At 41.1% G+C, this 27,811-nt stretch overlaps 11 protein-coding genes across 11 annotated transcripts; 4 read left to right on the forward strand and 7 right to left on the reverse strand. All coding sequences in view use genetic code 12, as the record gives it.

Moving 5' to 3' along the window:
- Window positions 1-509: 509 nt before the first annotated feature.
- Window positions 510-3,263, reverse strand: RJT20DRAFT_22493 (protein serine/threonine phosphatase). The gene has a single exon (XM_064919308.1). It carries the CDS (start codon window positions 3,135-3,137, stop codon window positions 717-719), a length of 2,421 nt encoding a protein of 806 aa, XP_064777804.1. The 5' UTR covers window positions 3,138-3,263; the 3' UTR covers window positions 510-716.
- A 2,820-nt stretch (window positions 3,264-6,083) lies between these two features.
- On the forward strand, window positions 6,084-7,554 carry RJT20DRAFT_125121 (putative endodeoxyribonuclease). The gene has a single exon (XM_064916409.1). It carries the CDS (start codon window positions 6,187-6,189, stop codon window positions 7,210-7,212), a length of 1,026 nt encoding a protein of 341 aa, XP_064777805.1. The 5' UTR covers window positions 6,084-6,186; the 3' UTR covers window positions 7,213-7,554.
- A 127-nt stretch (window positions 7,555-7,681) lies between these two features.
- On the reverse strand, window positions 7,682-8,428 carry TPI1 (triose-phosphate isomerase; the record flags this gene model as incomplete). Its single annotated transcript, XM_064918174.1, has 1 exon — window positions 7,682-8,428. The coding sequence occupies one exon, from the start codon at window positions 8,426-8,428 to the stop codon at window positions 7,682-7,684; it is 747 nt and encodes a 248-aa protein (XP_064777806.1).
- A 2,445-nt stretch (window positions 8,429-10,873) lies between these two features.
- RJT20DRAFT_147466 (acid phosphatase) lies at window positions 10,874-12,032 on the reverse strand (the record flags this gene model as incomplete). The annotated part of the gene is made up of 2 exons (XM_064918917.1): window positions 10,874-11,941; window positions 12,018-12,032. The coding sequence occupies 2 exons, from the start codon at window positions 12,030-12,032 to the stop codon at window positions 10,901-10,903; spliced, it is 1,056 nt and encodes a 351-aa protein (XP_064777807.1). The 3' UTR covers window positions 10,874-10,900.
- A 1,482-nt stretch (window positions 12,033-13,514) lies between these two features.
- Window positions 13,515-15,193, forward strand: RJT20DRAFT_125128 (multidrug resistance transporter). Its single transcript, XM_064916410.1, has one exon. The coding sequence runs from the start codon at window positions 13,587-13,589 to the stop codon at window positions 15,162-15,164; it is 1,578 nt and encodes a 525-aa protein (XP_064777808.1). The 5' UTR covers window positions 13,515-13,586; the 3' UTR covers window positions 15,165-15,193.
- RJT20DRAFT_125129 (uncharacterized protein) lies at window positions 15,194-16,569 on the reverse strand. Its single transcript, XM_064916411.1, has 2 exons — window positions 16,451-16,569; window positions 15,194-16,340 (listed from the first exon to the last, which is right to left on the reverse strand). Exons 1-2 carry the CDS (start codon window positions 16,465-16,467, stop codon window positions 15,353-15,355), a joined length of 1,005 nt encoding a protein of 334 aa, XP_064777809.1. The 5' UTR covers window positions 16,468-16,569; the 3' UTR covers window positions 15,194-15,352.
- A 1,215-nt stretch (window positions 16,570-17,784) lies between these two features.
- Window positions 17,785-19,840, forward strand: KRS1 (lysine--tRNA ligase). Its single transcript, XM_064916412.1, has one exon. It carries the CDS (start codon window positions 17,978-17,980, stop codon window positions 19,751-19,753), a length of 1,776 nt encoding a protein of 591 aa, XP_064777810.1. The 5' UTR covers window positions 17,785-17,977; the 3' UTR covers window positions 19,754-19,840.
- On the reverse strand, window positions 19,808-21,043 carry RJT20DRAFT_125133 (tRNA methyltransferase). The gene has a single exon (XM_064916413.1). The coding sequence runs from the start codon at window positions 20,894-20,896 to the stop codon at window positions 19,991-19,993; it is 906 nt and encodes a 301-aa protein (XP_064777811.1). The 5' UTR covers window positions 20,897-21,043; the 3' UTR covers window positions 19,808-19,990.
- A 950-nt stretch (window positions 21,044-21,993) lies between these two features.
- RJT20DRAFT_89630 (mitochondrial 37S ribosomal protein uS10m) lies at window positions 21,994-22,809 on the forward strand (the record flags this gene model as incomplete). The annotated part of the gene is made up of 1 exon (XM_064921281.1): window positions 21,994-22,809. One exon carries the CDS (start codon window positions 21,994-21,996, stop codon window positions 22,807-22,809), a length of 816 nt encoding a protein of 271 aa, XP_064777812.1.
- A 333-nt stretch (window positions 22,810-23,142) lies between these two features.
- Window positions 23,143-23,849, reverse strand: RJT20DRAFT_5320 (uncharacterized protein; the record flags this gene model as incomplete). Its single annotated transcript, XM_064920532.1, has 2 exons — window positions 23,143-23,753; window positions 23,834-23,849. The coding sequence occupies 2 exons, from the start codon at window positions 23,847-23,849 to the stop codon at window positions 23,143-23,145; spliced, it is 627 nt and encodes a 208-aa protein (XP_064777813.1).
- A 993-nt stretch (window positions 23,850-24,842) lies between these two features.
- Window positions 24,843-26,243, reverse strand: RJT20DRAFT_132883 (uncharacterized protein; the record flags this gene model as incomplete). Its single annotated transcript, XM_064918175.1, has 1 exon — window positions 24,843-26,243. One exon carries the CDS (start codon window positions 26,241-26,243, stop codon window positions 24,843-24,845), a length of 1,401 nt encoding a protein of 466 aa, XP_064777814.1.
- Between the last annotated feature and the right edge of the window lie 1,568 nt (window positions 26,244-27,811).

The raw sequence follows: 27,811 nt of genomic DNA on the forward strand, positions 1-27,811 counted from the left end.
AAAACTGAAAATACGGCCGGAAGCTTTAGAGTACTCTCTCGTGGTCCGGCTGAAATCGCTCGCGGCAATCCTTACTTCTCTTTAATAATAGGTGATACCAAGACTTTCTACAGTACTGGGTAAATGTTCCTTTTATTCACTTTAAACTTCTCGTGTAGTTAATTGATAGACAAAAGCATATATCTGGACCAGCAGTAGTAACCCTGATTGTTGCCCCTCTACATGTATACATAACATAGCCCATATAACCTCTGGAGACAAAGTCTCATTTGACGGAGATACTGTATGAAATGCAGGTACCATCTTATCGGCCGTATCGAAGATAAAGCAGAGGATGCAAACTCGGGTGTCTCCAGGAGTGGGGTCTAAAAGAATTGAGTGTGACAATGGCTCTTTCACTGGCTCATTCGCTGTTGTGAGTATTGATATTCTAAACCGCTCGGTCTCTAGCCGAAGTGCTAACAAGCAATTCTCATATGAAATTTGTTGATGCCCCTGATCGAAATTGCAAAAGTTGCTTTTGCAAACTTGACTTGTTCTCAACGATCAGGATCCCCACCTGTCACTATTAGGTAGAATTACTGTGAAAAAGATGCGTACCTATGACTACTGCAAACGGAGAAAGTACATTGATATTATTGTTACATACTGTACAGCTATTAAGTTATTAAAACTACGTAAGGGTTACACTTTACACATAGATCAAGCAAGCAACACTAATCCTCTTCCAAGTCATCGAATCCATCAAGTAATTCTTTCTCTAGCTCATCAATATCTTCCACTTTAGCACCTTTTTGCTTTTTATTTAAATAGGCAGATCCATTCCCGTTTTGATCTTGTGCTTGTTCTTCTATCGTCTCTTCTTTTTCCTCAATGTCTTCGGAATCTTCGTCGTCTTCAAGGTCATCTTCAAGTTTTCTCTTTTTTGGATTTTGGTAGAGATCTTTAATGAAAGAGTTAGTGTTGTTCACGGCCAGGTCGGCATCCTCTTCATCATCGTCGTCATCGTAATTGTGTCCATTTCTAAAATTGTCAACTGCTGTAGACTCAAGTTCGTCATCCTCGTCGTCATCATCGTCACTAATGCCTGCAAGGAAGTCATCAACCTCTTGGTTAGCTTCATCAAGATCGTACTCTTCGATCGAGTCAATAGAGCCAAATCTTGGTCGAGAGAGAGCTCTATTGGCTTCCTTTTCTTTTTGACGTTCAAGTGCCTTGCAGTATTTCTCTACGTCCTTTTCGCCAACAACCCATTGTTTCTCATCTGATAAAGGTATCAAATACTCTTTTTCGTCCACCTTCTTCCATCCGCTGAGGCACGCAAATAGCCAGTCCGGGTTGACGATCTTAGCATCAGGCAAGATCTTACGGGCCACACGAGCTTTGAAAGTTGGACCTTGTCCATTGGCTGGATCACGGCATACTACATGTGTGACATTTGGATATACTTCATTCACTACCTTCACACCGAATTGTTTGCACCAAATTACAATGTCCGCGTTTTCAAAATTGATGCCAAGTGGAATAATGCCTGAAAATAATATGGTAATCCCTTGAAGTGCGGTACTTTTCAAGTGCGGTATGATTCTAGTCAAATCTGGCTTCATAGCCGAATTCTTAGCCTGATTTTCTTTAAGTATTTTGTAGTAGTGGTCGTGGATGTTGACAAGAACCTTATTCAATGCTATCAATTCATTATCATCGTCATAAAGCAAATTATCGTCTTCATCTTCATCTTCTTCCTCCTCTTCCTCTCCAGAAGATCCATCCGGCGAGTTCGATCTTGACTGACCATCCAGATCTGTTCCGTGGTGATGCATTTTTTCGAGATTGTGCTGCAATTTAGCTAACGGGCGGTCGATTTGCTGTTGCTCGATTGATTGATTACGTGTTATAGATTGTTCTATCAAGAGATTTGTGTTCCCTTCTCCTCCTCCCAATTCGAGTATACGGTCCACAGGTGATGCTGGCTCTGCTTCCAACTCGCTAAGCACTTTCTCCTCTTCTTCTTCAAATGTAGCCTCAGATCCTCCTTCCAACTCTGCAGTCTGCTGGGCTTCTAATCTCGCTATTGATTTTCTCTTTTTCGTAGGTCCAGTCAATTGACCATTTTTCTTTGGCAAAAAACTCGAGTTGATATCACCAATTCCGACGAAGAAGTCGTACGGCACAACCTTGATTAAATTGCTTTCCCACTGCCAGATATCGCCTCTGTCGTCGATGATCGCTACCATGGATTGGTCAACTGGGAAAAGTCTCTTAAGATTCTTGTGGGTCAAAGATCCACTTTCATCTCTACTCAAAATTCTATCTCCAAAATACTTGGCTGTTGGATCTATGATTTTTGCGATAGCCAAAGCGTAGTTTCTCGTAGCCATAGTGTAGATATGCATCTCATATAACTTTGAAATTTGTTCTAGGAAGTCTGAAAGGCCGGGTCTCACTTTCACGTAGTACCAGCACTTTGTTGGAGCTAGTCTTGGACCTGTCCATCCTGGAGGTGTGATTGCTTCTTCTTCCAAGCAGAAAGTTTTTACATCTCTGATCGCAGGATAATTTGGGTTTGAGGGGTCCAGCTGCCACTCCCCAACTGTAGGGTCAACGGTGGCATGGATAACGGTCTGGTCTAGATCCACGACTAATATGAGCTTCTTCTCCAGAGCAAGTCTATCAGTTGTACTTTGTTCTATCTTGGCAGCCTCGTCCAAGGAGATCTTAAGTCCTGTATTATCATGGGACATTGATATGGTGGCTCTGTCTTCAAAACTGTATCCCGAGTAATCCTTTTCATCCTCGACTGCCTTACCACAGAGAGCACAGAGCCCTCCGTACTGAACAGTATGTGTACATGCTTCTTTGATGGAGCATAATTCCACGCCTGAGTGGGCAATCTCTTCATGAACGGAAATGTTGATATGTTGGATCTCGCCTTCGATGGGCAGCTCGAATGTACCAATACGCTCTACACGGATTTTCGGTGGAACCTCATCCTTTGAATTAGGGTCATCCTGGTACTCCCAGTACTTATATCTGAAGATTGGTTCATGTTTGGGTACTGCTTGGCCCTCGGAGCATTCGATTGCTGTGATTGTCACCGGAAACGGGACTGATGAAGGAAGAGTTACAGGAGTTGACATGAATGGTATAATGGAGTTTCTGTAGATAATCTTGTGAATAAAGCTTTTGATTATGATGCTTTAAAAAGTTGTAAGAGTCTCTTGTCCAATGAACAATGTCTTTTGGTTAAATAGTTGTATCGCAGTGAAGCAAGTCACTAGTTATGAATAGCTTTCCGGATATAGTTCCTTCTGGTAGCTTGAATTTTGCGGCTGAAACAATAGCCAATTCTGTCAATATCGAAACGATAGTTGCAATGGTGATAGTTCTTCAATGGCAATGCCAACAATCCACAGTTTTCTCAGTACTCAATTGTCAAAAAGACTGGTTCTAAAAACGAATACACGAGCCGAACCTAGAAAACTAACGAACACACTAGCAAAGTATCAGACGAATCAAGGGTACAAACTCGCACTACTGATTTGTGGATATAGCCGTGTAGTTCCACAATCACTTCTACAACCTCAAAAGCTTTACCGCCGTTACTGGTATAGTACCACAGTGGGGTATAACATAAACTCCATACAGTCGCTTAACGATAAGCGTGTTGTTTATTTGTTTGAGGGCTGGGAGGTGATGGGTCACGTGAGGTAACACGGAGTGGAGGTGGGAGGAGCGAGGGCTGCAGGGAGGCAATAGAGTGGTGGGGAGCAAGAGAGTGGGAAAGAGTGAGTACGAAAGAGAGAGTGGGTGAGACAGCGAAAAAAGGGTAAGAGAGTGAGTGGGTGAGACAGCGAGACGTGCGTAAAAGAGTGAGACATGGGTAAAAGAGTGAAAAACAGTATAGATTGAGTGATGTATGGATAGAAATCAGTCCGTTCAGTTCAAAGAGTATAGATCTAAAGGTTACATAGTCTAGTGGGATAGTTATTTGGTGTGTTTGCCAAGTTACTGAAGTCTTTTTTATATCTTATAATTATGCTGACTATTATAGGAGTTGAACTGTGATGATAGCGGCTCTGTTCTACAGATACTGTAGTGAAGGATGATAGATATACGGTGGTAAACTGGTGCTGTGAGAAAGTACGTCGTGGTGTACGTATAAACGGAACTGTCTACGGCATGCACATTTGGCAGAGAAAAGTTCCGGTGCGAAAGACGTTTTTTTACTACGGGGGCCGAGCAAATCGGGGAAATCGGGGACTGTCGGGGGACTGTCGGAGTCGACAAGTTGAGGGTCTTGGTATTAATTATTTTTTTTTTTTTTTGTATTCATATTGGTTACAACGATTTATCAGTACTATTTGAGAATAATAATATTACACAGACCAGTGACACAGACCAGTGTTCACACTACAATATCCATATTGTTATCGTTATTGTAACTGTTGCTGTAATTGAATAATCTTGAAAACAGCGAAAGGTTTGTAAATTTAATAGCCCCATCAATACTGTTGGTTTGGAATGTAGCACATCAAAGACCCCGGTCCCTTTCCGGGATGCATCCGTCAAAAAAAGATCCCTTTCCGACCACAAAATGACATCCCAATTGCTGCTAAACCTTTACCCGTAGGAACTGTGCAATCACCTTTCGATTACCCAGTTGGCCCATTTCTTATGGTGACTGAAGGATAATCGAATTCTAGCGACATTGGCCGTGATTAAGCCTTCTTGTAGAGGGCTCACGCTATATGAACAACCTATGATGGTACAGATGAGAGGTCTCAGTTAGAAATAGTCTTCTATTATAGGGGCAGATGGGCTGGTTACGCAAAAGAAGAAAGCTCCAAGCAGAAAATTATCAATTGATAGAAGTGCCAACATTTTCCTACGGGTGATGGCTTCGTATGGCCTCAACCAAATAAACTTTGATTCCGTGACCGTTCACTGAAACCCATCCCAAGATAATTGCTGTAATTGGATCAGTATTTCCGACATATAATAATTCATAAATTCACGTGATTTATATGGTCTACAAATCAATATTTACATATGGTAGTGTTGTGAATGCCCTTCTTCCCTAGTGCTACAAACTGTACTCTAGCATCATGTTACATCAATATACTTTCTGTTTGTTTTCCCTCCGAGACCTCCGATTTCTCTAGAATAACCTAATTTTTCACCCCAACACGAATTGTAGCACCCGGTACACGCCACGTCGGGACCCATGTAAAACACGCTTACCATCCCAGATTACCATCCCAGATTGCGCTATCAACGCGTAACCAAGCCAAGATTGCGTCTTATAGCCACGATGAAACACGCTTCTTTATCTGACGGTAATCACCGTGACCAACTTCTTCATCATCAACATAAAACAACAAACAAAACAAACAACTGCTGCAACATCACAATATTCACAACCATAAACACAAGCAAATCTTCCATTGCAGCACACCTGCACAGAGAATCTATCCCAAACCGGTTACTTCTCTTCTGTTAACAGAAGAGTACATGGGACTGTAACTTAAGGTGTAGAAGCAAGCAAGAGGGATTATTATCATGGGGTATTATTTGGGAGATGCCGAACCGATGTACCTCGCCTAAGTACTTCGATGTGTATTATGGACATCGAAAATTTGTCAAACAACAAAAAAAAGGACCCTTCCTATTCTCTACACTCATTGTTTCATGGTAGAGCATTAATTTTTCATTGTGATGCAGAACTCCATACTCAGTCTTTCTTCGATAGAAGAACATAACAAAACTTCCTCAATTCCCATACAACCATGAATTCTCTTTTCTCATCCTATCGCTGCACTCACACCTTCCAACTGCATTCACATCCTCCAATATTCCACCGCAGTCCCACTCACAAGTCACAACAATCACCCTCTCCAACTCACCACCCCGCCTCATCTCTCACCTAAAACTTACACTAAACCTTGCCCTTCTCATACTTCTCTCCGTTGGACCCTCTGATTAGGCATCTCTGGCACGTGACTCATGCAGATCTACTGCATAAGCCCGTTGTATGTGATGACAGTTGCAACTATTTCATCACAACAATAATATTAATGTAGTTGATGTGAATTATAAACAGAGGCAAGCAAATAAGAATATACAAAACGACAGTATCAGAACTCAGAGAAAACAACACTCTTTTGTTCACTAAAAAACCCCGTTCCAATGATTATGGACATTACCAGTATAAGCTCTCTAGCAGATAGCCATTGCCATTTGGGAGTGGAATGCTCTCCTGCTACCATTGCCCTGTTGGCCCATATGATCAACAATGGACTCGCCTTGGGCCAGGACAACTTCTTTCATATCATGACAACATACCACCTCGATCTTGAATTGCTTGACCGGCTCTTGGATCTGTTGGAGGAGCCCTCAGTTGTGCCATACTATGGCGTTCATCCTTGGTACAGTCATATCTTCTCCACGGTGAAGTACGACTGCCATTCTCGTTCGGAAGAAGAGATAAAACGAAAGCATTACGGTGGAGTTTTGACTCCTGCTCCTCCCAAAGAGTTGCTAGACGTATTGCCTTTGCCGATATATATTGATGATCATTTAGCAAGAATCATGGAGTTGATTACAAAACACTCCCGGTTTCAGTATGGAATTGGTGAAATTGGACTCGATAAACTCTTCCGAATCCCCACAAATGGATACTTCGGAAATAAGTTGGTAGCTAATGATGGAGATACAAAGTTGTCGAATTGCAAAGTTACCATGGCACATCAAGCTGTAATTTTCGAGAAGCAACTCGATCTTGCTAATCGATTACAAAAACAGGTTTCGGTTCATTGCGTCAAAGCACACGGTCTTCTTTACGAAATTGTTCATAAATATCCACAGTTGTCTGCCATTATCTTACATTCGTACAGTGGTTCTGTTGATCAGGCCAACAGGTGGATCAGAGAACACAAGGCAGAGGGCCCCAAGCTTTACTTCTCATTTTCCAACTGGATCAATGGTACAGAAAACAAACGAGAAGTACTAGACAGCATTGTACACAGCTTGGAAGAGGACCAGATCCTCATAGAAACCGATGTTTCTGTGGACCAGTACGTTACGAAGGGCAATAAGGAAGAGTACTTTGACCATCTCCGAGGAATTTTCGAGATTATACTGAAATTGAAGGCATGGGATAAAGATACTATGCGTGGGATCATTCGAGAGAACATGTTTCGCTCCATTTCTTAGCTGTCCGGGTGATGGGTGTGAATTACGTCAACTGGGCATAGAAATTGCATTTCTAGTCTTTCTAGCCATTGATTTACACCGAAGTAAGCAGTAAGACAACGAACAGACCCACTGACTCTGGACTGATTCGTATCCATTATTTATAGTCAATTGAGCATTTCAGAGAAGACACAATTTACAAATTCCGCTAGGATTAAGAGAAACTGGAAAAGTCCAACTTCGAGTTACTCGCCAACCAGTATGATCATAATAGCTGGAGATCAGGAACCCCTAGAACTTTTCTACATCGTTACATTGTTACATCGTTAGAAACAAGACACACAGATGTCATTGTTCTTGTTAGTCAAATATCATGTTTTCAATTCAATACTTTAGTAGAACTTATCGTATAACTTACTGTAGACGGGAAACACGTTTTCATTGACCGGAACCAAGATTTAGTTGACCTTGTCCATTCTCTAATAGTTACTTACAATCTAGACTTGATGATGTCAACGAATTCTGGCTTCAAAGAAGCACCACCGACCAAGAAACCGTCGACATCGACCTTGTCCTTGAATTCTGGAGCGTTCTTACCGTTGACGGAACCACCGTACAAGATTCTGACGGCAGCAGCTTGTTCAGCACCAATAGTCTTGGCCAAGTGTTCTCTGATACCCTTGTGGGTGTCTTGAGCATCTTGTGGAGTAGCAGCCAAACCGGTACCGATGGCCCAGACTGGTTCGTAAGCAACAACGATCTTGGACCAGTCGGAGACGATCTTGGAGACAGCGTCCAATTGTCTAGCACAGACATCCAAGGTGACACCGGACTTACGTTCTTCCAAGGTTTCACCAATGCACAAGATGACCGACAAGCCGGACTCCAAAGCGAACTTGGTCTTGTTGGCGATGAACTCATCAGATTCCTTGATGATGGTTCTTCTCTCAGAGTGACCGGTCAAGGTCCAAGTGGCACCCAAGTCCAAGACTTGAGCTGGAGAGATCTCACCGGTGTAAGCCCCTGAAGCCTTGTCGAAGACGTTTTGGGCAGAGACCAGGACGGTCTTCTGCTTGTTCTCGGCGACGGCCAAGGCGAGGTAAGGGGCAGGAGGAGCGATGACGACCTCGACGGAGTCTGGGAGATCGGCCTTGTTCAAGTTGCTGATGATGGAAGTGACGGAGTCCTTGGTACCGTTCATCTTGAAGTTACCACCGACGAAGAATTGACGAGCCATTGTGGAGGTGTGTGAGTGATGTGAGATTAGGGTGTATTACGGGGAAGCAATTGAGCAATTGAGCAAATGGGGTTAGCAGATGAACGATTGAGTGAGGAAGAAAAAGAAAGAAGAGAGAAAAGAGAAAGAAAGAAAGAAAGAAGAGGAAGAAGAGAGAGAACAAATATAAAAAGAGTCAACCACGATGGCTGGAAAATTCCTGGACCGCAACGGACGGAGAGAATGAACGGAGAGTGAATAGAACGAAGGAGTGAGTAGAACGAAGGAATGAGGGAGTGAGGGAGTGACAAGGTGATCATTGAGAGTGAGTGAGTGGGAGACCGCTGATGTGATGGGTGACAGTGTAAAGAAGGTATGTATGTATGTATGCAAAGGTGACTATCACAATCAGATGGTAGTACCATCAGAGAGCTATAGAGAGTGAGTGAGTGAGTTGTTGAGTAAGTTAGAGAGTGAGTGTGTGAGTTGAGTCGCTGAGTGTAGACTAAGTGAGTGAATTGAAGAGTAGTATATACCAAGTGTAGTATGTAGAGTTAGTGGGTGATGGTGACATGTGTCTGTGCAATGGTACCATGGTCTATGGCACTATGTGCTATGTGTTATGTTGATTCCGTGGTATGAGGTAAAGGATGGAAGGAATGGGCACGATGCAATACCGAGAGCTACAGAGCTACAGAGTTACATAGGTACACAGTTACAGAGTTACAGAGCGTGGTGTGGGAGCCAACTGAAGATCCGATGATCTTCCACTAAAGACAAGTAGTAGTAGTTTTAATTACACAGCATGATATACAGCACATAAGAACTGCCTTCGAAGGGCATATTTCCAAATGTCTTAATGAACGTCTGCTGATGGATATATAGAGGTTGACAACTACATTTGCATGGTATTGCCATGGCATGAACTAGATCAATAAAGAATCAGAAACTTAAAACTGAAACATTTATGTAAAGCTGTAGAGGATGCTAATGATGTAAGTTCTCACTATAATCACTCCCACCAGACGTCATTAAGTCTCTGAAGATGTCCCTAAATCTCTAAGGATATCCCTAATTTGCTCCCCGCGACTTACTCCTTAACGAATATTCCCACTTCACCAGTTCACCACCTCACCACGAGCAGACCCAACCAAGAATATTTACCGCCAGTTCCAGTCTGGTACACACCAATGGGCATCAGGAGACTATGAACGGACATGAGGGAAAAGGACGACGATGTTCCGAGGTTTAAATGAGATGAGTTTGGATGCAGCTCCGGGGAAAACCATGGGACATGGGATAACTATGGGACAACCATGGCACAACCATGGGACTTCTACATTGGGGTTATGAGCGGGTGAGTATTGTAGAAAGTACTATTTTATGTTTAATGGTGTATTTGTTTGTTCAGTTATATGGTGGTCATGGTGTGTTCTTATAAACTACATTGAATTGAGCTTGGTAAATTGCAATTGCAGTGAAGACCAATTGCACATGTTGTACTACTGACCAGGGTATAGAAGAGAAGGATCCCCGATTAATGTAAAATCTATTGTAGGCCAAATTTATCTCTTTTTTTTCATTTGAAAGACTGACCATTGTAGATATTCAATCATTACGATAGTCGTATTAATAAATTCATAATTCCTTATAATTCCCTCTTATTTCATATTTCTTAGTATAATGGTGTTGTTCTGCCCTAATCAATGTAGCATTTTCGATTAAATTACAGAAAACAATATCACAGAACTTAAATGACAATTTCTAGTGAATTAACATAAATACAAATCTAACTTCCAAAGTAAGAAATTCATGTAAACCCTAACCCACAACTCAACCTAAAAATCAACAAATAACCATACAATTTTTAAAAATCTCTATATTGTCTTGGTACATCTCTGTTAATAATGTATTTTATGCTGCAATTCAATTCGTCTGCTGCATTGAATTTAAGACCCTGAGCAGAAGTGCAACACAAACCACGAAAATATATACACCTTTCAGAAGGGCTGAACATACCACTACCCCACCTAATTTGACACATCCCACCACATATGTTCCCTTCAACACTAAGATACTATCCCTTTGTGACGTCATCAGAACAAACAATCAGTTGATGCAAAAAAACAAGCGCATGCATAGATAGTTGCGAAAAAGAGTGTTAGACGAAATTTGATTAGGCTGCAAAGAACAGCTGTTGCTATTGTCATGCATCCGACACATTCTTGTCTACTAGAATACGAATTTGCAGTCATCAGAGACTTGGTTGCTTCGTCGGGTTGTAACTTTTCTCCTAGAAAAGCTTTGAGAATTCTAGTAAATGCAATATATATTGAGTATAGTTCTCTAGAAAAGATATACTATAAACTTTTGAATGCTCGTTGCTATAGATGGAAAATGCTCCCAGTTTACCTTACAATACAACCCGTATTCATATGATTTCTAATATTAACTGTAACTATTGATACGAAAGAAATGGAGCAAAGTCTTTTTTTAGTACTTCTCTGGCACGACCAAACTCTCAACACTGTTTACACTGTTGGCAATACTATGGTTATCCTTGTCTGGAAGGGCCAAATTCTCAACACTGTTAACTAAACTCTGGTTATCGGTCTTAAATCTGGAAGCAATCTTATCGGTATAAGCGGTGTAGCCATTGGTTCCCTTTCCATTAATTTTCTCAAATGCTTCTCTGATTTGCTTGTTCTTCGCCCTGGTGGATTTTATGGCTTCCTTCTGAGCAAGTATAATACCGGAAATGTCGAGATCATCGACGTTGGCAAGCTTATTGGTCGAGTTGAAACATACTTCGTCTCCAACCTCCTTCACTATTTGGTCGTCGATGTCATCTTCATCTACATCGTCCCACGTAAGCAATCTCGTCTTAAGGAAGAACTTTCCATGCTCATGTCTCTTCATGATTAAGTATTGACAATGTGGGATATTTTTTAACGACTCGAATTCCTCATATGACCATCTGAACCACTTCATTAAGAACACCCTGGCCCATATACCGTGTGTCACTAACACCAAAATGTTAGGAAAGTCGTCTTGCTGGAACTGTCTGAAAAGTGACTCGTTGAAGCTAGCTATTCTATCATATACATCGGCAGCACTCTCTCCATGTGGAATTCTGTAGAAGAAGTGACCATAGTGAGCTCTTTCTTCCCAGATTTTCTCCATTTCCTCGGGGGTGCTCTGGAAGTTTCCGAAGTCCTGTTCTCTCATTCTAGCCTCTTCGTGAATGCCGTACTCCACACCAGGTAAGTCCTTAATTCCTTCGATGATGTTGTTGCATGTCTGTCTTGCTCTTAAGTATGGTGAAGTGTAGAACATTATGGATCTAGGGTTCTTGTTGCCGGGTAATTTGGTGTCAAAGCATTCTTGTTGGAGAAATTGTCTTAACACCAATCCTGCTGCTGTTGCCTGGTAATGGCCCTTCTCGGTGAGGTCTACTGTGTGGTTTGGGGTAAAGCGGTTAACAGACTTATCGCAATTTCCTTGCGATTCTCCGTGTCTTACTAATAAGATGTACTGGGAAGTATTGTTAGTAACATCCCTGGCATTGTTTTGTCGTTTTCCATGTGCTAGCTCGATTTTTTATACATACCTTCGGTTTCCCCATGCTTGCTGTCTTTTGGCTGTTAGTCTATAATCTATAAAGTGTGGAATAATTAATGTTCAATGAACACTAGCAACCGCGGTTTTTTTCTATCAAATAGCCTATCGTGCTTTCTAAGGGTCTTGCTGCTAAAACTACTCCACTCCTACTGTCAAAGGTATATATACCATTTGACCACCGGATTACTAAGTGTTAGTCAGGAAACTCTCATTAGATGGAATATTATCATACTGGAGAGTGGTGGTGTATATAGGATGAAGGGAATCGATGAATGAGATGCTCGTCACGTGAGATCCCAGCTGGAGGTGACAGTTGGCGTGATTACCTGTGGCCACATTTTGCGACCCAAGGATGCGTTGATGGCGGAGTTTAGGGAGAGGAAGGTGGTGGAGGGGTTATGGAGTGATTGGGAGGTGGTGCTAGGAAAAGTCGGTGTGTTATTGTGGATATTCATTGGATATGTCTGGTATGGTAAGGCAAGGGACATGAATCCGTGTACGATTTGCAATTCTGCATGGGAGTGACACTCTGGCTTTGACAAGGGATTATTGGCTTGTAGCAGAGATGGGTAGCTAGTGGAAAAAAGCAATCCACATGCGATTTCCAGACCACCTAACAAAGATATCAGTTGATGCAAAAAAAAGGACGGTCGCTGGGACGGTGTTGAGAGGGAAAGTCCACGCAGAAAAGAGGAACAATTGAGCCAGTTGAATGTATTTTTTCATTGTAGAGTATTGATTAGAGTTCATGTCTTATGTAATCCATATGAAAAGTTTTTGCTTTCTCTGAAAAAAGGAGCCATCTTGGTGCTATGTTACTAAGTTGATAAATTTAGTCGATAATACAGTACTACCATAATTCTTAACTCTGGGGAACAACCCCATACCAGCAGTAACAATTGTGAAAGGGATCAAAACCCACGCAATTGATATCCAGTAGATGGGTAAATGGTGGCAGTTGATAGTTACTTTTAAATTAAAAAATTCTTACTCTTACTATTAAAATTAAATTCATTGTTATCGTCACCATTATATCAATATTATCAATATTATCAGTCTCAGCATTACATTATTGTCTCATCAATGAACCTTCTCTCCCATCACCCCAGCATCTCCTCCCCACCTCATCATCGCTACCAATGCTACCGCCGTCTCTTTCTGGCCAGTTTTCCCCATGCGCACAGTTACCGTTTTGGGATGTTCCAAAGCAGCAAACTATGAATTATGCAAGTTCCTCTTCGAAGCCACCGTAATTCTGTCATCATTGTTCTGGAATGAGTCAGATGAGTCAATGGTGAACGATGGAAGCAATGACCATGGTTGCTGTGAAATTATAAGGATTTGTGAGTAATTCAATGTCCGTGGAGGGGTAAAAGGTAACAAAAACAGTTCGGATGAAGGAATAGGTGTTGGACAGCAGGGTTTATAAAAAGGTGCCAAATTCGCATGGACCCCCAATTACTGAGCTCTTCCTGTTTTGAGTTTTACGGTTATGTCTTTTGTAGTTTGTAATATGTAGATAATACTCCGAAATAAAGCAGTCCTTATTTATTAAAAAATGATCGATGAAGGTAGTGAAATAAATGACGTAGGTGGAAATGGCACTTGCAACCAAATTTGCACCCATTGCGATTGTACTGGCAACACAGATGCCCTAAGCGTAGTGCAGCAGACTTCCGAAGTCGAGGCTGAAACCGAAGAAGACCACCAGGTTCCACCTTGTTCGATATTGAAATCACATGAGAAATATTTCCTAGTAATACTCTTGAGTCTTTCGGGCATGTTGGCTACTCTGTCTAGCTCCATTTACTTCCCTGCGTTGCCAATATTAGCCAAAAAATTCGGAGTTTCTGATGGAGTGGTCAATTTGTCTGTAGTGGGTTACTTGCTATTCCAAGGCTTGGGGCCGTCTTTTATAGCTTCGTTGGCTGACACTTACGGTAGAAGACCCTGTCTTATTGCTTGTTTGTTAACTTATACTATTGTTTGCATAGGTCTTTCAAGAACAAATACTTTCTGGTTATTAGCAGTATTAAGATGCTTTCAAGCTGCTTTGCTTTCTCCAAGTCTTAATATCAGTGCAGGTGTCATTGGAGACATGTGTCCTCCCTCCGAAAGAGGTGGTTTCATTGGGATATTGATGGGCATTCAATTAGTTGGACAGGGTTTTGGAGCACTTGTGGGAGCAGAAGTCATTTCCAAGTTTGGTTGGCGTGGAATCTTTGTATGCTTGGCTATTGGAAGTGGAACCGTTCTTTTATTTGCAGCCATTCTAATGCCAGAGTCCAATAGGAAATTGGTTGGAAATCTTTCCATTCCACCTAAACGACTCATCAATTGCTCTCCTATTGTGCATTTCGAATTTATGAAGAAGAGAATGAATAATGACATCTCCACCTTAAGTGATAGAACCCCCTTGGATATGTTTCTACCATATAAAATCCTCTTCACCAGAAGAGTCTTCTTCATATTGCTCCCAGTAGCTCTTCAATTTACAACATGGACAATGTCCCTTACCACTCTTTCCACTTCATTGGAATCCAAATATGGCTTCTCCATTATGCAAATTGGGCTTTGCTATTTGTCGCCAGGATTGGGAGTTTTGACGGGTTCTTTGGTAACCGGTAGGCTTCTAGATTACATTTTTGCCCGAAAACAAAAAGCCTATGATAAAGACTATGGAGATATGGAGAAGAGTCAGAGGCCAACATTTGATATACTAAAGACTAGAATCCAATTTGCTTTTTACCCCAGTTGTTTGCTTATACTTTCCACGATAGCATTTGGTTGGTGTTTGCAATACCGAATTCACCTTGCACCCATTTTGATATCGAGTTTTATTATTTCGTTCTGTTCAATTTCTTTCATATCAGCTATCAATACCCTATTGGTTGATTTATTTCCAGGTCAGAGCACAGCTGCTACAAGCTGTTTGGTGCTATTGAGATGCGTTCTTGGAGCAGCTGGAGTCGGTGCTCTCCAGAGCATGGTTGACCGTATGGGAGTGGGAGGCTGCTACACATTAATGGCTGGGCTCTGTTTAATTAGTGCTGGAGAACTACTTCGGGTTATGACAAGACCAAGAGAACAAGCTAAGGAGGAGGAGATTTCGATCAATAGCTATGCTGCTTGTTAAATAGTATTGGAGCCTATTACTTTGCAATCATTTTTCGCAGCTATATTTATATTGCGTATGTTATTTCCATCTTCGTGTTGTAAGAAGACAGTTCATTCTACACTAATAAAGGTCTCTATTTCTTATGTATATTGCAGAGAGGCTAACCTCGACTACGTCTCGTCCTAATCTAAAAATACACTACTCCTTTAGTTCTCAGCAGAAGTCAACTTTCTCTCGATGGCAAAGCTCTTGGTCAACTCCTCGTCACACTTCTTCAATATATCGTCAGCCAATACATCTATGGCATGACTGTGCAACATATTGTTGTATCTAGATGGCTCACTTGGCAATCTGAAGATACTTCTCCACTCTTCTGGGTCCAATTCTTTCTCGCCTCTCTTGGCTCTCTCCAAGTTCTCCAACTTTCTCTGTTGCTTCCATTGAGTGATCTTGGAAACTTCCTTCTGGTTCTGTCTTTGGTAGTAGTTGAAGTTGTTTTGGTCGTAGTTGTAAGAGTCAACTTGGGAGTATAAAGACTCCAATAATTGGGCAGTGACGTTTTGGTTAGAAGATAAGTTCAAGACATCGAATTCCTTTTCGGTCTTGGCCTCGTCCTTTAAACCAGCCAAGTACAAGTTGACCAAGTGCTGGTTGTGAATGTTAATTGGCAATTCGTCAAAAATATTGAGGTATGAAACCTTGTTGCTCTCGAGGTCCTTGGACTTCCACTTTCCGTCTATGTATGCACCGATGAAGCCTTCAGACAATCTCAAAGCCTTCAATTCAACCTCCTTACCGATGGAGGACATGTTGTGGATCAAAATGAATGCGTTCTTGTTGGTTAATTGCTGTTGGGCCAAGCCTTCAATTAACTGGGTAGTAACGAAGTTACCAGAAACAGTGGATTGGAACCAACCTTGGAAGTCGACACCGTACTCCAATTTCTTCAACGAGTCCAAGATTTCTTGCTGGTACTTGGCTCCACTTCTGGATCTGAAAGATCCACCTTCGTATTGGTCTGCGTATGGGAAAGGGTAGGCATGGGTAATATCTATGGAGCCTTCGTCATCTTCGAAACCCAAGAGAGAACCGGAGAACAAAGAAGGGTAGTTCTCGGAGGTATGTCTAATTAACGACAACAAAACCGACGATTCCACGTTAATGGAAGTAGCTGTTGGCTGTTGGTACTTCTTACTGTAAAGGGAGATGTTAGTAATGATTCGTAAGTTAATTATAGGAGTGTCCATGCGTACGAGCTGAAAAACTCGACTGTCAGTTCAGAAACCATCCTTAGATGTACATACGTTTGCTTCGAGGCCATTTTATCTGGTTTAGATGCTAAAGTAACCGGTAAATACTATCGTCTTAATGGCGATTCTTCATACATTGAAATTTTCACAATTTTTTTTCAACACGTTAAGAGAGTGGATTATGTAATCGTGGAGGGTTGTGGAGGGTGAGGGTGAGGTTATTGGTAGCGCTGACTTTGTGGTAGTAGTGTAGTGAGATTTGCAGCCATAGGTGAATGGTGAAGAGAGGGAGAGGTAAATGGTGGAGGTATGTATGGGTGCATGTGTGAATGATTGGTGGAGGTATATACAAGTGTATGTTTGTGTAAATGGTGGAGGTGTAAATGGTGGAGGTATGAATGGGTGTATGTACGCGTAATGGTGGAGATATATATGGGTGTATGTATATATAATGGTGTATCTATATAAAATGGTGTATCTATATAAAATGGTGTATCTACATATAACGGTGTATGTATATAAAACAGTGTATGTATATATAATATAACTGGGTGTATGGATACATGAATGGGTCTATGAATATAAGACAGGAGGGAAACATTTCAGTCAAGTGACAATTACCAATACACACTGAGATTACATCAATAGAGTCTACCAGTCACAATTATGGGAAATACTTAATTCTACTATTAAATCTTAGGCATTTCATACGTCACTATAGTCATCTTCTCAATTCATCAGCTTCTCGTTACTCATGATATATCTCTCTCATTCCTTGGATTGCCATTCAGTCACTTTACCGTTTTTTCGACTTCACAATCTATCCCACCATTACCACCGACATTACCTATTAATTCTTATCGCTTTCTCTCTCCGTCATTTTTGCTTACCTTTATCCATACACTTCTCATAAATTTATGCAATTTAACTCATAAACTTGTACTCATTCACTTCCACAATTGTCATTCACTTTTCCCAAATCGAATTCAATCGATCCATTTCTCTTCAATACTCATACTTCTCCATTACCCATTCTTCTCTAATATTCATATTTGTTCGTCTCAACCTCCTTTCACTAGACTCTCTCACTAGACTCTCTCATTAGACTTCCTTACTAGATTCTCTCATTAGACTCCCTCACTAACTCTCTCACTCACTAACTCACATAAATTTCCCTCTACACCCTCTCCCTCACTAAAAACTCTAAAACTTCCCTCACTAAAATTGTCTCACTCACTCACACTACTAATTTCTTATCTCTCTCCTCTCTCTTCTCAGTCTCTTCTCAGTCTCTTTTTTTCCTCACTCTCACTTCTCAGTCTCTTTTTTTCCTCACTCTCACTTCTCACTTTCACTCTCCCTCTTCCCTCACTCTCTTCTCTCTTCTCCCTCTTCTCACTCTCTTCCCTCATGAGTCATCTCTGACATAAGCACAATCTACCAGATTTTTTTTTTCACCAACGAAATTTTAACCGCCAAAGAAATCATTTTAAAACTTTTACAACCATCACAAGTGGACCCACAAAAGCCAAGTTAGACTGGTTGGAATTACCTGAGAATCACTCATTACATACCTGCAGCATGTCCGACGAAGTAGCCCAAGCCGCCGAGCAATTGCAAAAGACATACCTTGACGATGTCACTGGAGAACAGGTCTCCAAGACCGAGTTGAAGAAGAGACAGAAGCAAAGAGCCAATGACGCCAAGAAGGCAGAAAAGGCCGCCAAAGCCGCCGCTTCTGCTCCTAAGATCAACAAGAAGAAGGACCAATTGGCCGATTTGAACCCTAACCAGTACTTCGAGATCAGATCTCGTCAAGTCAACGAGTTAAGAGAGGCTAACAACGAAGACCCTACTGCCTTCAACCCATACCCTCACAAGTTCCACAGAAACATCACTGTTCCAGAATTCATTGCTAAGTACGCTTCTTTGACCAGAGGTGAATCCTTGAAGGATGTTGAAATCAAGATCACCGGTAGAATTATGGCTAAGAGAGAGTCTGGTGCCAAGTTGAAGTTCTACGTGCTTAAGGGTGATGGTGAAGAAGTTCAAGTCATGGGTCAAGCCCAAGATGTTGAATCTGCTGAAGAGTACGATAAGATGCATGAATACCTCAGAAGAGGTGATGTCATTGGTGTCACTGGTTACCCAGGTAGAACTGCCCCAGCCAAGGGTGGTGATGGTGAACTTTCCGTGTTCGCTACTCACATCCAACTCTTGACTCCATGTTTGCACATGTTGCCAACTGAGCATTTCGGTTTCAAGGACCAAGAAGCCAGATACAGAAAGCGTTACCTTGACTTGATCATGAATGACTCCGTCAGAGACCGTTTCAAGGTCAGATCCAAGATCATCAGTTACATTAGAAGATTCCTTGACAACAGAGACTTTATCGAAGTGGAAACTCCAATTCTTAACGTTGTTGCCGGTGGTGCCACTGCCAAGCCATTCATCACTCACCACAACGACTTGAATATGGATATGTTCATGAGAATTGCCCCAGAATTGTTTTTGAAGGAATTGGTTGTTGGTGGTATGGACAGAGTCTACGAAATCGGTAGACAGTTTAGAAACGAAGGTATCGACATGACTCACAACCCAGAATTTACCACCTGTGAGTTCTATCAAGCATACGCTGATGTATACGACTTGATGGACATGACCGAGTTGTTGTTCTCTGAGATGGTTAAGGACATCACTGGTGACTACAAGGTTACCTATCACCCAGATGGCCCAACCGGTGAAGCTTTGACTCTTGATTTCTCAAGACCATGGAAGAGAGTTAACATGATTGAGGAATTGGAGAAGGTTTACAACGTCAAGTTCCCAGCTGGTGACCAATTGCACACCGAAGAGACCGGTAAGTTCTTGAAGCAGATCTTGATCGACAACAAGTTGGACTGTACCCCTCCATTGACTAACGCCAGAATGTTGGACAAATTAGTTGGTGAATTAGAGGATGCTTCTATTAACCCTACCTTCATTTTCGGTCACCCACAAATGATGTCGCCATTGGCCAAGAAGGATAGAAAAATTCCAGGTTTGTGTGAAAGATTCGAAGTTTTCGTTGCCACCAAGGAAATTTGTAATGCTTACACTGAGTTGAACGATCCATTCGACCAAAGACAAAGATTCGAAGAACAAGCCAGACAAAAGGCTCAAGGTGATGACGAAGCCCAGATGGTTGACGAGACTTTCTGTAACGCTTTGGAGTACGGTTTGCCACCAACTGCTGGTTGGGGTTGTGGTATTGACAGAATTGCCATGTTCTTGACCAACTCCAATACCATTAGAGAGGTTTTGTTGTTCCCAACCTTGAAGCCAGATGCATTGGTTAAGGGTGAAGCTGAGAATTAAGCAGAATTGAATGTTCGTCAGACTTCTAGAATTTCTTGAATATAACAATAAATAATCATATACTATAGTACATTTTACATAATTTGATTGAGTCGTAGTTTTGTGATAAACGGGATACCTTTTTCAAGTTTAGCTCTTCTTCTTTATGGTCGTATCTAAAGCTATTGTACATTATGCGTGTTAACTAGGTATACATATTGAACTATGGACTGTGGTAATTTCCATTCTTTATTCCTCCTATCTCCTCACCAAATCACCTCTTCTCTTCATCTCCAATGCCTTCTTGTAAGGGGGAGCTGTTGGCATCTGGACAGGATCTAATGCCTTTACTTTTGAGTCGGAATCAAGTGTGTAAGTAGCATCTGAGTCTACGTCGTTCAAGTCACCGCATGCAATGAATTTGGCAATTTTACGTTCTTCAGGATCTGGAAGATCAAAGAATTTCAAGTTACCTGCCTTTCCTATATCGGCGCCTTCGAAGAATTCTTCAGTTGACTTGTTCATCTCCAAGGTTGGGTTCCAACCAGGTCTTGGGGTGTACCCTATGCATACAATGAAAGCCTCTAACGAAGTACCTCTTGAAGATCTAGGTTTAGCACATATCACCTTCTCAAACAAATAGCTGAGCTGGCTATATAACAAATCGATGTCTCTTCCTCTAAAGATCTTGGCTACAAAGGTTCCCCCTGGTTTCAAGATACAAGTAGTTAATTGTAAGGCAGATAAGATTAACTGTGCTTGGATGTATTCGTCCAAGTCATGCAAACCCGTCACATCTGGCGCACCGTCACTACACACGAAGTCTGCTGGCTCACCGCCAAAGATTTCAAGGATCTTTTGGAGGGTCTTGGGATGTGTTATATCAGCTTGAATGGTTGTAACACCTTCAATGGGCATCATCGGCTGCAAATCCACCGCAACGATTTTTGCGTCTGGTTGGTTCTGATTTTGGTAAAGTTCTCGGCTTAATACCTGAGACCAAGAGCCTGGGGCAGCACAAAGGTCCACCACACGCTTTATACCGCTTAATATCTGGAACTCATCGTGCAATTGAAGAAGCTTGAAAGCAGATCTTGCCCTCCATCCCTGTTCCTTGGCTCTTCTATAGTAGATATCTCTCTTGTCTTTACTTGACTTACCCATTTTAAGTGTAATTAAGCACTTTCAGGTAACCAGAGTGAATTTAATTCCAAGAAAGGTTGGCTAACCGTGATTTCTTCTATTTCAAATGGTCTTTCTTCTTCACATTTTCAAGAACTCATTGAATTTTTCAGCCAAAATCATTTATATGTCGTGCGACATTTGTTGATACTGAAGGTGGATAGTGCGACATCATGATAAGTAGTTAGGTTAAGATGTTGTAGTAGTATACAATATGATTGTGGATTGTATGTGATGTGATATTTGGGTTGAAATATTGGGGAAAAAATGATGAAATGATATGAAATTGGAGTTTTCAAGGATATTTTGTTGTTTTGTTTATTTTCTTTGCATCTTATTACTGTTATAACTGAAGGAACATGGAGTGACGATTCTATGGTTTATATGTATACTATTATATATGCTGTGTACATTACCTGTGTACATTACCTGTAAAAGATAAATGTATATAAATATATATATATTATACACATGATAACTTGATAACTTGATAGCTATCAATGGAAGAATAGGAACATCGAATTAGAATGCAATCTCCGTTTCTAGGTCAAAAAATGAAAACGATCTATTGTAACAAGAATCTTATAATAGAGAAAACTTTCCACATTCTCTCTATTCTATGCCTCTATAATCAACACAACTAAGTACCCACTCATTCATTGAAAACACTAACCAACTGTCTCTCTCTAAAAGATTAACTATAGTTCTCTAAGTAGCGGCTCTTTAACAATGGCTCTTTAAGAATAAGGCTCTTTAACTATGGTGGACCCTATTTATGTTCTTCTAAACTTTGCTACTTAACTATGCTGCTTAACTATGCTACTTAACTATGTTCTGTTTTACAATGGCTCCTTAAGTATGATGCTTTACTATGATGCTTAACTATTCTGCTTAACTATGGCTCCTAAACTTTGGCACTGCACATGATCCTCTCACTCTCTACCTTCTCTGCAGGAGCGAAAAATTTTAGAATGTCCATACATTTTTATGTATGGGCAGAGGATTGGTTGTTAAAGTGTTACTATATTGTTAATAAGATCAACCTATAGTTGGTTATATTGTAAATTGAAAGAATAGCCATGTTGTCGCGTGTGTTAAAAAGTCACAGTGCAAATTTGGGCGTGATACGCCGTCTGTTTGGTACTTTTTCACCGGTGTATAATAGCAGTTCCAGTGGTCCTGAGACCACCAGTGACGACAAGAAATCGGCCAAGTTCTCGACTCCTCAGGAGTATATCGAGCAGAAAAAGCTCGAAAGAGCACAGGAAGAGATCTTCCAGCAGAATTTGTTGGAAGAAGAGTTCAAATACCAACCAAAATACATAAGTCCTAACGAAGTGGACCCTATCACAGGAAGACCTATTCCAATCAATGTAGAGCTCTTGAAATACAAGCCACTCAATTTGCCAAAGACTCATGGCCACGAAGTCGCCAAATTGAAGTTCAGAGGCTACAACGAAGATAGCTTGATCAGAGCTGCCGAATTCGCTGCTCGTTCCGCATACTACTTGGGTATACCTACCAATAAGATAACAAGCTTGAAGACAGAGAAGAGATTATATACTGTGATCAAGTCTCCATTCGCTCAGGCCAAGACCAAGCAGAATTTCCACAGAACCACCTTCAACAAGGAATTGGTTGCCTTTGATGCAAACCCAGAAGTCCTTGATTTGTGGTTATCTTTTGTAAACAAGCATGCCATTGAAGGTGTCGAGTACAAGGCTTCAATGACAACACATGAGTCTTTGGACTACAATAAACAAATCGATGCTTTGGCAGCAGATGAGTTTGAGTTGCCACAAGCTTACGAAGGTACCACCGATCCGGTGGCCAAGAAGGTGGAGGAATTGTTGAAATCTGATACCTTCAAGCAGTTCCTTGAGGAGAAGAAGTAATTAACAAGAGAAGGAGTACATAGTCAGTAACATCTGTATATAGTAGAATTGTATTCGTCAGCATTAGAAGGAGTTCATGTAGTTGTGTAGTGGTTTTTCAGTTAATGGAAGGCATTTTTCAGGTATCGGTAGGGATCGTCAACAGTCATGTTATAAGAAAAAGTAACATTATTATACATATCTATTTAAGAACATAAAACTATTTATCAAAACGTGTTGTTTTGCTGTATTTATTGCAAAGAGCTCAGAAAGATCCTGTCGCTGGCTACGTCTAGATTCCTCCTTGCCCTTTTTATGCTGATATTCATTGCCAGATTGTCTCTCTGGAAGCCTCTATCCATAAACGTCCCAACCTTCCTCTTCCTCCTCTGAATCGGCATCTTTTGCAGCCTGCAATTCCTTTTCTAATTTCTCTCTTCTCTTTCTATCCACTTCTAACACATCAAATCTACATAAAGGACAGGTAGAATGAACTTTCAACCACGGACCAATGCACTCCAAATCAAATATATGGTCTTTCCCGCTCTGAACTGAACAAGGCAACTTCACAATGAGTGGATGCTCATCATCAAGGAATCTATTAGTACAAATAGGACAATCGGCGGTATCGCTATTGGCCAATTTCGATATCGGAACTCTCTCCAAAGAATCCAAGAACTCTTGGGGAACTCCTTGTGATCCCTTTGCACCCAAGCTTGGGTTTAACGGATCCAAATTGGCATGGTCTTCTACGAACTGTAAAAGCTGTTGTGCCATTTCCGAGCCTTGCTCGGAGTCGAGAGTTCTCAATGCGTTTGTAAATGCTTCTCTGTCATCAGAAACGGTATTTGCTGAGGTGTCCTGGGTCAAAAACGACTCTATAAGCGACGTTAATGTCTGGTGGGGTCTGTTTCTATTCCTACCTCCTGAGGAACTATTGGTATTACTTGTAATGTTATGGTCCTCTGGAGAGGAAAATGTTAGTACCAATTGGTATGAATTTAAAGAGAAATTTCTGCGATTTCTGCGTTTTCTGGCTACTTACGTTCATATGTTGACATCTTAACCTTCGTTATTGAAAGAGAATAAAGGAACTAATGGCGGTTTTCAACTTGAAATTTGCCGCTACTTGTAAATTCGATAAAATCACGTGATAATACTTATGGCTAGGGGCCTGTATATCTCCTGTATATCTCTTGCTCTTAATTGTTAGTATTGGAGGTTGATGGACGTTAGATGGTGTAAAGAACGGTACGATAGAAAGTACCAAAAGTGATAGGAAGCAGGAAAGGAATATCATGTAATTGTGGTCGTCTTACTTTTTGTAAGTAAATCCATGAATTTTACTCAGTTTATTTGGTATTTTGTGGTATTGTGTTAGGAGTATTATGGTAGGTTGAAGCTCTCTCTCATTTATCATGTTTTAGTGCGTTTTATCAAAAAAAAAAAAAAAATAGGCTGCAAAATGCGGGAAGTGAGATTCGGTGACGTAGTTGGGGAGCCGTCTTTTATTGTGTATTGTTGTAGTGAGAGTAGTACAGAGATAAGGTCATAAGAAATGAGATCTCTTGAGAAGGTGAGAGCTTTTCTTACTTCAAGCTAGGAATTTATAGGAAAAAAGTTGCATATTTGAGTCCGTTCGTTGTCTCTTGTCTCAACTGTTTTCTACGGGTCCAAATGGCTCCTTGTGGCTCGAACTACGATTCAATTCACCAAAATTGTTATTTTGTACCTACGATAATCGAACTCTCAACTAGGGTTCAAATCTTCTCAACAGCCAAGTGCATTAAGCTTTACTTCGTGGCAGGCACTATGTTCTCACATGGAAATAGTCACAACTTATGATCCTTCTACAAACAATCAAAAATTTAATGGTACTATAATACGGCTTTTTTCGCCAGTGTAACTTTTATTATTGGATAGTATATAGTTAGCATGGGGCTAGTATCTTGCAAAAGTCCACACTTAAGATTCAAGGACTCGATTAATGCCTTTAATAGCAAAAGCAAGAGATTCCATATTCAATTTGTGGAATCAAAAATGCGTCAACCACATTAGTTGTTCATTTCGTAATCTTCATTCTTTTCATACATTATGGTACCATCATCTTCCTCCTCTTCTTCTTCATTCTCCTTTTCGTCTATAATTGACACGGCACGCCCTTCTTTATTGACTGTAAAGTCTCCAAAGTACGAGTCACCTGTAAAACCTGGTCCACCTGGTAGTTTGTTCAAGAACAATGGAGTCATAGGCATTTCCTCCGATGGAGTTTGCACTGGATTCAAGACAGGAGAATGATCTCCTTGGTGGTTTGGTTTTGGAATGGATGTTGTGTAGTTATTGATGTTAGAAAGAGGGATGTACATTGGCTGGTTAGGAGGAAGGTGCTGCTGTTGAGGGGGTGCCACCAGATACATCAAATGTGGCTGCTGTTGTGATTGCAGAGAGTGTGGTATTTGTTGTTGATATTGCATTTGGTACAAATGGGTGCGACTGTTGCGGTTGTATGAATTAGCCAAAGAATGTGGTGGAGTCTGCGATGATAACCAGAAACGTGAAGGAGAACCTCCTATAGATGTCGGATCAAGATTGGGAGAATCCGGCTCAGTTCCTATAATAGGGTTATTGATGGGTATGCTTTGTGATGTTGAGTGACTTGTGTAAAAGTCATTGGGGAAACCATTCTGGGTAAGTGGTTGCTGCTGTTGAGTTTGTTGTTGCAATGCTGGGGGAGGAGAGGTAAATCTTTGATATGGCTGAAGTCTTTGCTGCGTAAGATGTGTAAGGGAATTCCTGCTCTTTATGTTCGTGAAGGAATTCTTACGATCGGCAAATGCTCCTTGCTGTGCCTGCTGTGGAATCTTAGGAGAAACCGCTTTCTCTGGGTGGAGATCACTTTGAAGTGTATGTGTAGTATGTGCATGGGAATTCAAAGATAACAACGATATGGCGGATGACGATGGAATAATGTGTCCATCCATTTCATTCCCTACAGAGCTTGCCAAAAGCTCAGGTTCTGGGTGGTCGTCGGTGTACCGACCGTTGGGTATCTCTATGGAGTTTGGGTTATTGTTAAGGTTCAAATCGTTGGAAGATTCGTCAAAGCTGAAATATGCTGTTCTCTCGGTAGACAGGCCGTCGTGATGAATACCTGCAATTAAGTTGTTACTGTTTGCAGTGCTTGTGGTATTGAAATTAATCGACATAGTGGAATTTACGAGGTTGGCGGTCGACCTCTCTCCAGCCAACGAACTGGAAAGAAGGGACTTCTTGGGCAGATTAAATCGCTGCGGCTTAGGCGGTATGTATTGGTTCTCTTGATAGGCCGCTCCTGAAGCGTTTATTTGAGAGCTTGACGTCGTTGGTGATGCTGTGGCATTGCTTCCCGAGTCTACAAGCTTGAGGCCGTCCAATTTTTTATCGATATGGTCAGTATTGAAGGACATGATAGACATTATGGACATGTGTGGAGGGTATGCAAAGTGGTTTGTCTGTGACTAGTTTGGTGGGGTTGTATAATATTAAGATTTGTTGTGGGATTTGTTAACACTGAGATTAACTGTTATTGGTGGATGTAATAAACTTCCGTTGAAGGATGAAATACCGGAGTATGTCTATTTTATGCTGATTTTTTATTATTGTTGGGTGAATACGAGTGAATATTTCGTTGAGAGAGGTCACTCGTAGTATAACACTAGTTATATACCGTTTCTTAGTTTGTGTTTAGTTGTATCTGGCCGTTTGGAGGCTACAAAGGACGATTTTCTTCTGGAAAAAAGTACAGATCTCTACTATTTGGTATCTGGAGGCCGTCTGAATGCTTTAAATGGAAACTTTTCACACAAAAATCCCGTTTTACTGGTATTCTTTCGCTGCTGTCGTATAGATGTAACGGGCAGATTTTCGAGTCTGATCCCAATAGGCGGCTAGAGCTCGTGGCGGAAAGCGGATTTTCACGGAGAAAACGGGGGTTTGGGGGTTTTACGCTTTCGGTGGTCTGAATACGAGTCCGGAGTAGAACTTTTTGATGGTTTATGGTGGTCTTTTTCTATTAACTTTGTTTTCGTTTTCTTCCTGGCACCAGTAAAGAACAAACCAAAATTCGTAGGCACTTAAGTTAGCAGCAGTAAACCTTTACAACCGCCAGAAAAAAGGTCGTGCGCGAGGACTGCAAAAAAAGACAAGAAGCAAATTATGCAAATATGCAAATAGGCAAATATGCAAATATGAATATGCAAAGATTCCAATAGTTCGAATATTGCAATATTGGAATATTGTGATATTGAGATATTGTAATATGCAAGAAGGAGATAGTAAGGATGAGTAGGGAGGTAGTGGTGAATATGGGTTAGAATGGTGAGAATGGTGAGTATGGTAATAATGGTAATAATGGTAAGAATGGTAAGAATGGTGATATTGTGATGATACTGGTGAAATAATGGTGAGAACTGCAAGAATACGTCTTACCAGTCCAAGTCTTACCAGGTCTTAACAGCTATAAAATATCTACCGACTGGATTCAAAGAATGGGTGATTGAAAGGCGTAATATGGAGGAAAAGTGGTGAGTGATGATACTGGAGCTGGAATAATAACAATAAAAATACTAATAATATATAGGAATAATAATCAATAAGAATGGTAAGTATGATTAATATGGGTGATTATTATTATATTGTTTTTTTCTTATTATTAATCCTCTCACAGTCTGTGAGCGATAAAAAAATTTTCTGATGCGAGATAAAGTAAAAAAGCCGAGAACAGAAAATGAGGACGTAGGTGAGTGAGACATACAGTACCTGCAAAAAGACGGTGAAAAGTGAGGGCATTTTGGTAAGCCCTTTGGGGGTGAGAAGAGATGGGCAAAATCAGCACAGTTGAGAGAAAGGGATGGAAAAAATGGGCTAAAGGGACAAAATGGGAGAAAAATCAGCAAAAACTGGGCACTTTCTTGGGCCCCCGTTTCTTTCGCCGGAGGCCCACCCCACTGCCTTGGTGGAGATTAGGAGTCGCTGGAATTTGAAA

Source organism: Scheffersomyces xylosifermentans (genome assembly GCF_036884685.1).
Source record: "Scheffersomyces xylosifermentans strain CBS 12540 chromosome Unknown RJT20scaffold_1, whole genome shotgun sequence".
Lineage (NCBI taxonomy): Eukaryota > Fungi > Ascomycota > Pichiomycetes > Serinales > Debaryomycetaceae > Scheffersomyces > Scheffersomyces xylosifermentans.